This window comes from Pygoscelis adeliae, unplaced genomic scaffold (genome assembly GCF_000699105.1).
Source record: "Pygoscelis adeliae isolate BGI_AS28 unplaced genomic scaffold, ASM69910v1 Scaffold223, whole genome shotgun sequence".
NCBI classification, from domain to species: domain Eukaryota; kingdom Metazoa; phylum Chordata; class Aves; order Sphenisciformes; family Spheniscidae; genus Pygoscelis; species Pygoscelis adeliae.
Window position 1 is genome coordinate 1,150,978 of NW_008824543.1, and position 7,163 is coordinate 1,158,140.

Here is a 7,163-nt window from a genome sequence, read left to right on the forward strand (position 1 = left end):
TTCAGGGAGATGAGCTATACCCATGGTGCATTAAGGTGCCCAGTCAACAACACTGAGAATCTGTTTTCATTGTTAACTGGTAGAATAGAGTATATCTGAATGGGGCTAATCAGCTGATATCTAATGTCAGATGTTCAGGATGAAATCTGCATCACAGAGGAAGCGGTAAGAGGCAAGACCCTCCAAGGAGGAGAGGTATGCACAGCCTTTCTACAAGGATGTGGAAAGAACTTACTCTGGGCTGTAATGGGGGCCACAAGCAGCAATTTGTGGACAAGTACACCACCTAATTCACACATTCACAGGCCCCATTCCTGCCCCTCCTTTACAAGCTGCCCAGAGATTCAGTTTGCTGTAAGGAGGCATTCTGGAGCACTGCTCTGTGGTGGGCAAAGAGGGGAGTGGGCTTTGCACATGGTCCACCTGTGTGGTAGAACCACAGAAGTACCCAGCACTTCTTGGGCTTTGCATATGCATGCAGAAGGCTGGGGAGAAGACATAAAGTCCTCCCCGCCACTCAATACAATGAAGAGCCTTAGATAATTAGCAAACAAACATCAAAAACACTTCATGTCCTGCACAGCGTCATCCTGCCAACTATGATAGAAAAAAAATCTAACCATACCATTAAGTTCGCAGGTGTTACACGTATAGCTCGAGAGCATACTCCTATCAAATGGAGCACAAAGCAGGGCATGTGGCAAACAGCAGGTGAGAGACAAGCTGCTCTATTTGCAAACTACTACCAAGGGTGGCGCATCATTGTACATAGCCTAGGTTCTCCATCTCATTCCTATACCGCTGTTCGGACACCTTGCTTTTATGCTGTTTACTTTCTAAGTGTTGTCTGAACTCCATCTCCTCGCTGGCCCCAGCGTTGCACATGGAGCAGTAGAACTGGCCACTGGGGGTGACGCACATGGCCAGATCCCGAGGAATCCTCTGGCGTGAGCGGGGATTGAAGTAGGGACCTGGGGAGACAACAGAAAAGCCTGTTTAATCTATAAGAAAGAAAAGCTTGAGGTAGCTCAGTGACAACTTCTAAGTCCAACAAACGTTTAAAAAGAAGCAAAAGATCAGCTTCTCGAACTGATTAGGGTCTGAACCTTATCTTCCCACATGACTTCTCCACTGAGATCCAGATTTATAGGGGTGTAGCACATAGGCAAGCAGTACTTGCTGGTATTTTCTAAAGCAGTAGAGTGGGCTTAGTGCCCCGGTCTTCCTAAGAATCAACAGGGCTTTGAAAATTAGGAGTCTAATCATTTAAGTGATGTGTCAAGTCTTTTTTTTCTTTTCCTTAACCCTCCAATTCCAGAATTAGAACAGTCTTTCGATTACAATAAGCTGCCTCAGTTTAAAATTATCACAAAATGATGTTTAATAGAACTTTACAAGATTTGTCTTTTCCACGACAGTGGTTAAAATGACATGATTAAAGCAAGCTTCACCAGGAATCAGGGTTTCAGCTAATATGTGCTCATTACACAACTCAAAATGAAAAAGAGAAACAGATGCTGGGCTGGATACTATAAAACACACTTTAAATCATAGTAAAGATGCAAAGTTAGTATCTAACACCTGAGGAAGGACTCTACTCTAGGAACAGATGGTCTTAGAGGGAGGCTAACATGCTCTCTCATTCTGGTCATGGGAGTGCAAGTACAGGTTGATGTGCTACAGTAGGAGTCAAAGCACCTGGCCACTTGCCAAGAAAATAAAGCAGGAAAATTGTCACCACTTAGAGCAGCCTTAGAGACAGGCAGATGGTAAATTAAGTTACAAACTGAGAAACCGAACTAACAAACAGGCTGACAAAACAAAGCAACTTCAGCAGCTAGGAAAAAACACGCAGACATGAAGGATCAGCAGAGGTAGGACCAGCTCCTTTCACAACCTGTCTCTGCTAAAGCAGACCTCAGAAACAGAAGGAAAACAAGTCTGTTTATTATTCATTATTATTCCAACTATAGAACAGATGCAAGCTCCCAGTTACCTGTGTTGTTTTGAACTGTATACATATTTCTTCTGTTCTGCATCATCTTATATTCATTCCCTTCTTTCCTTGCCCTCCGTTTGCCTAGTTCTGATGCATCCCTGAAGATTAAACAAATATGAATAGCTGCAATTCAGTTTTCTGAGAAAAAGACTGCCAGAGACACCGCTACATGCTTTCAGCCTGAGCATGAAGTTGAACAATACCTACGAGAATGAGTTATTCTGTGCTTCTGCAAGACGCAGCCGTTTGGCATGATTTTTCCCTTGGTAGTGAGCCTGTGCCACAGCCGGAGAACTAAATGAGGCATCACAAAGCTTGCAGTAATCATTCTCTGTGGCCAAGATCACTCGGCCACCTGGTTTACTGGATCCCATCTAGCAGCAAGGGGAGAGACAACATGTGAAACACAAGAAGGTTAAATCGTTGAAATATTTGAATCAGAGGGACTGAGACCAGTATCGTCATCATCAGGCAACAAGAGAGCTGGAATTAGAGCATATGGATTAGGACACTCTCAAGCGCTCCCCAAACTGTTCTTACAAGAACTTCATTTTCCCCGCCTCAGCCTCCAGGAGAATCTGCAAACTCCTTGAGATCTAGGCAAATCCCTGGCCTCAGATGGAGAGGAAAGCAATCTGAACAAACACCCTGTACCTCTGCAATAGCTACAGAGGCTTGTTTACTTCACGGCAATGATTTAACTCCTCTACTCCTGGCTGCTGGGAGCTGATGAACAGACTTTCACACTGAGGAAGACCCATTGAAAGGTAAAGGTGCTCCTCTCTCCTATTTACAGTGTACCTAATCTCTCCACAGTACCCTGTCTCTACACAGCTCCCTGACCACACTAAGAGACAAAAAATAGCAGAGCTGCCAAACCTCTGAGCCTTACCCTTCAGATAGGAGGACACCTGGATCAAGACTTCAGAGGAAGGACCCGGCCTCACATGCGTAGCTCCTGACATATAAAGGATACCTTGCCTGTCTAGTCAGACCACACACTGATCGGGGAAGCAACCATGTCTCCCCAGTGTGTATCATCCAGAGACAAGTGCTTTGTAAACAGTGCAGCAGCAGCGATTCATACTGCCATGTCACTGTGGCTCTTGCCAAGTCCAGTTTCTTTCACGTCTCCTTTGACACTGTTCAAGCTTACAGACACATGCACACAATTCTGACTTCTATGTTACAACACGAATCCTCACATGGCCCCAGAGTGGTCTTTTTATTGCCATGGACCATTTTCTCCATTAAAAAACACATCAGATGTCCTAGCAGGTACAGCACCCACATCCCACTACCTAGGACCGGATCCCATGCCCTCTCGATGCAGCTCTGTGAGCTGCAAAGTTATTTTACATGGGACTAAGTCTCCCTCTGGTGGCCCCAACAGCGTGTATAACAGTCTGCCACTTACGGCAAATGCTCTTTGCTTTTTTGTACAGACAACAGAGGCTTATGCTTTTGGAAGTGACAGGCACAGCGTTGATCCCTGCAGCCCAGCTGTGGTTCCCTGCACAGTCACATGCAAGAACCAGGTTAGCTGTTAAGTCCCATGACAATCAGAAGTGATGAAGAAGAAAGCAAAAACCATCTGTTTTGCCTCTAATGTGCCTGAGAGACAATTAATCCGGATCATGGAGTGACCCATCCATTCACCCTACACACAGGAATGAGCACTGCAAAAGGAGCAACAAAAGAGGAATTAGATAACAGCCCTGGGCAATGGGTGTAGGAGCACCTAAGCACTTTTTCCATGTAGGCTTCCCTCACACAATGGAAGGATGATTGTGCAGAGCGGATGCCACACCCTTGTGTCCAAATCCAGCTCCAACAATGCTGTTTTATACCTGCCCTTAAACAACCATAATCAGCAGCACATCGGACTTACCTAGGAATCAAAGTATTTGCCATGCAGAAATAGAACATTTCAAGTCCAATAATCTGCTGCAAGGGCAGATCAGTATCTGCATCTTCAAAGGAAAGCAAATAGCTCACAACAGGCTATTTCTACCACCCTGTGCCATCACAAGGAAAATTCTTTCCCAACTCCTGCAGTAATCCTCAAAGCAAGATCTAGTTATCCTTATTGGGGGTTAGGTGACAAGTAAGCAACATGATCTCAGTCACCTTCCCATGCCTTACCTGAGCTGGAAGGGAGACAACCTGAGGTGGGGCAGGCTCAACCGAATTACTCATTCTGGCAGGTGCCGGACAGCTATTGGCAGCATAGTAATTTCGGAGTTTCTTACTGTGGTTTTTACCCTGGAAAAAGAATCCAGATTAATCGCTGTCCTAATAATAGTATCTTACACTGAAAGAAAAAGGATCCAGAGACCAAAATGAGAAAGTGGCCATGAAGATGGCGCCTCAGGTAAAGCAGCTGTCGTTCAGAAAATAACAGCTCTGAACTTGAGAGATGCTGGCATCCCCCCTTCTTCTCCACAATGCTCATCACCTAGCACGATTTGGCCTCATTTTCAACTGATTTTCTCAAATCAGTAAGGTTACAATTAGTTCCTCAATCTGTTTCCATTTCACTTCAAACTTCACTTAAGTATTTTGTATTTTAAATGTGAAACATTAACTGCTTTGCATAGCTTTTTGATAAGCCTGAACACACACACACTTCTTTTCATGAAGTTGCAAGCATGAGTTAAAACATGAGAATGAATCTAAAAAACCCTGCTTCATATTTTATTTTCTCTTGGAAAACATATACTATAGTTATTTTTGGTGTTTTGAAAACCTGATAGAGCTACGTGAGAGTATGTATATGCATTGTGGATATATAGCAAGGCATATGCATAAATGCAAGTTATGTACTATAAATGCACTTCTGTCCCCTCATGGCAGAAACACTGCAGAAACCAGATGTTGAAGTGTAACACTAATTCAACCTACCCCTTCACTGGCACGATACCACTTTTTCAGGGCCAACAGCAAATCTGAGATCTGGGTCTGGTGTCCTGAGGATATGGACAACCACCCTTTTGGATTTACTGGTGGAGGAAGTTACTATCTCCACATGTCACACAAATATAGCACTAGTAAGAGAGGGTACCAGTAAAAAGGCGTAACATAAAACTATGAAATGTTCAATCTCTCAGCAAAGAAGCTTATGCAAATAGTCCCTAACCTATTTCAGACAGGTCAACCAGACCAGCTTGAACAAAATTAATTTGGTCTGAGCTGGCTCAGTTGATGCTATGCAAAGCAGATGAGAAAGTTTGCATAAATGGCCCCACCAGCAGATCAGTCATGTGCATAACCTCAGGAAGGAGGCAGTGACGAGCACGTGGAAGCAGCTCTTTTTCCTAACTGCACTGCTGGATCCAGCAGAAAACATCGGTCCAGGCCTTACAAAATCATGTCTGTGGAATCAGAAGTTCTATTTTATTGGATGAGTGTACAAGTGGAAAACAGATTGCGTAAAACAAAGGAAAATTATGAGTGTCTGCCTTTTCACCCATGCCATCTTGGTACTACTCCTCTGTTCCTGTGGACAAAGTTTTCACAACATGCTCCAGTGATGACACCTTAAATGAAAGCACTGCAGCATGTCTGAATGACTAGCAAATTCAAGCAGGGTGGAGATATATCTATGGAGCAGTTCAAGCCACAGCTTCCAGTCCATTAGATGGTGTAGAGGTAGCTTGAGATGAGCTAACTCAAGTGCTGCTGCTGGTGTGCAGCCACCTCAACACAGCACTCAAAATCCCCTTGAGAAGCTAAGTTAGTCCTCGTGCATTAACCCACACTTAGCTCTGTGCTACCACAGCAACGCTACTGGCAGTGCACATGCTGGCACAGGCATGTCTACACAAGCTGCAGATGCAGCAGCCCTGAAAGCTGTGCCTCCTGCTACTCTCCTTACCTGGTAATGAGCCTGGGCTTGTTGTGCTGAATTCAGAGTGACATTGCAAAGCTTACAGCACAGAGGCTTACATAGTTCCTCCAGCATAGGGTCCTGCTCCACCACCTTTGCAAGCTCTTCTTCTTGTGTGTGATGAAAGGAAGGCCCCAGTCCGAGAGATTTTGGTGGGGACAGTGGTGAGCTGGGTCTTGGCCTTGTAGCCACTGACATAGGAAGAGATGAAGGCTTCTCAGGATGAGGAAGAAGTCCTGCTTGCTGTAGAAGAATCATTGGCCAGGAAGACTGTGGGCATGCTACTTCTGAAGGATGAGGAGTCTTCTTCAGATCTAGACCAGAGAGACACAAATGCTGAAATAAGCAGTGCTAACAGGAACATCAACGATCCAGGGGACAAATTCTGTAACTTCATTGCCTCTACTTTATGCCTTTTCACAATGCCAAGCAGGATAAAGTCAGTTTATAACACTTTACCCCACAGGAACAGCAGCATCCTGGACAACCAGGGCCAGATTAAAAGATACGTGTATAAGAAGTGGCTTGAATTCTGAAATGTAGTTGTTAGTACCCCATGGCACCCTCCTGGACAGGTGAAGATTCCTAACCACTCATAGTACCTGACCCACAGCACACATACCCCACTGCTCCATGACCACTGGAAGATGTGATATACAACATGCACAGCACATACAGCTGTGTTAATGGGAATGGGAAGGATACAACTGTCAGCCCCATCCTCTTCTGACAGCCTAAGGACAAGCTCACACTCCAAGACCTAAACAAATACTACAATGTATTACTGCTACTGATGACTTAAAAAGAAAAAGAACCCAAATATTTCAAAGCAGATTTTTTTATATATATAGGTAGATATAAAATACACACACACACATCCCTCAAATACTCACAAAGACCTTCCTGAGGAAAGATATTGTACAGTTAACTTTTCTCAAGAAAGTCAACGAAAAACAAAGAGTGGGAACCAACGCGAGCACACCTTGTTGTACAGAGTCAGCTCCCAGGGGCTCTCTTCCATGGTCTTGTTGAATGACCTTGAGCTATTTCTCGTGTTTCCTTTACTAACTGCAACCAATGTAACATTTAAAGATGTATCTTCTTCTTCTTCTGCAAAATGGAGAGCTTATCCCTTATTAACCTTTATTCAATTATTTCTCAGTTAATTCAAATTCTTAGAACTAACCCTACATTTCCAACAAGGGGTTCTGAGAGGCTTATTTAATTAAAGTTTATAAACCACATCTAAAGCCCGGGATGAACATTCCTAGAATA

The 7,163-nt window shown here is 44.1% G+C and overlaps 1 protein-coding gene across 1 annotated transcript; it reads right to left on the reverse strand.

The window, feature by feature from the left end:
• Nucleotides 1-578: 578 nt before the first annotated feature.
• Nucleotides 579-6,190, reverse strand: ZMAT3 (zinc finger, matrin-type 3). The gene is made up of 5 exons (XM_009321702.1): nt 5,877-6,190; nt 4,145-4,264; nt 2,207-2,373; nt 1,997-2,097; nt 579-971 (listed from the first exon to the last, which is right to left on the reverse strand). Exons 1-5 carry the CDS (start codon nt 6,144-6,146, stop codon nt 760-762), a joined length of 870 nt encoding a protein of 289 aa, XP_009319977.1. The 5' UTR covers nt 6,147-6,190; the 3' UTR covers nt 579-759.
• Between the last annotated feature and the right edge of the window lie 973 nt (nt 6,191-7,163).

Bases quoted from the DNA above. Each gene is read 5' to 3' on its own strand.
- ZMAT3 (XM_009321702.1), bottom strand. From the start codon at position 6,146: ATGATTCTTCTACAGCAAGCAGGACTTCTTCCTCATCCTGAGAAGCCT. The intron at 4,265-5,876 runs GTAAGGAGAGTA...TTCTTTTTCCAG, and splicing joins AAGCCCAGGCTCATTACCAG to GGTAAAAACCACAGTAAGAA. The intron at 2,098-2,206 runs GTAGGTATTGTT...TTTAATCTTCAG, and splicing joins GCACAGAATAACTCATTCTC to GGATGCATCAGAACTAGGCA.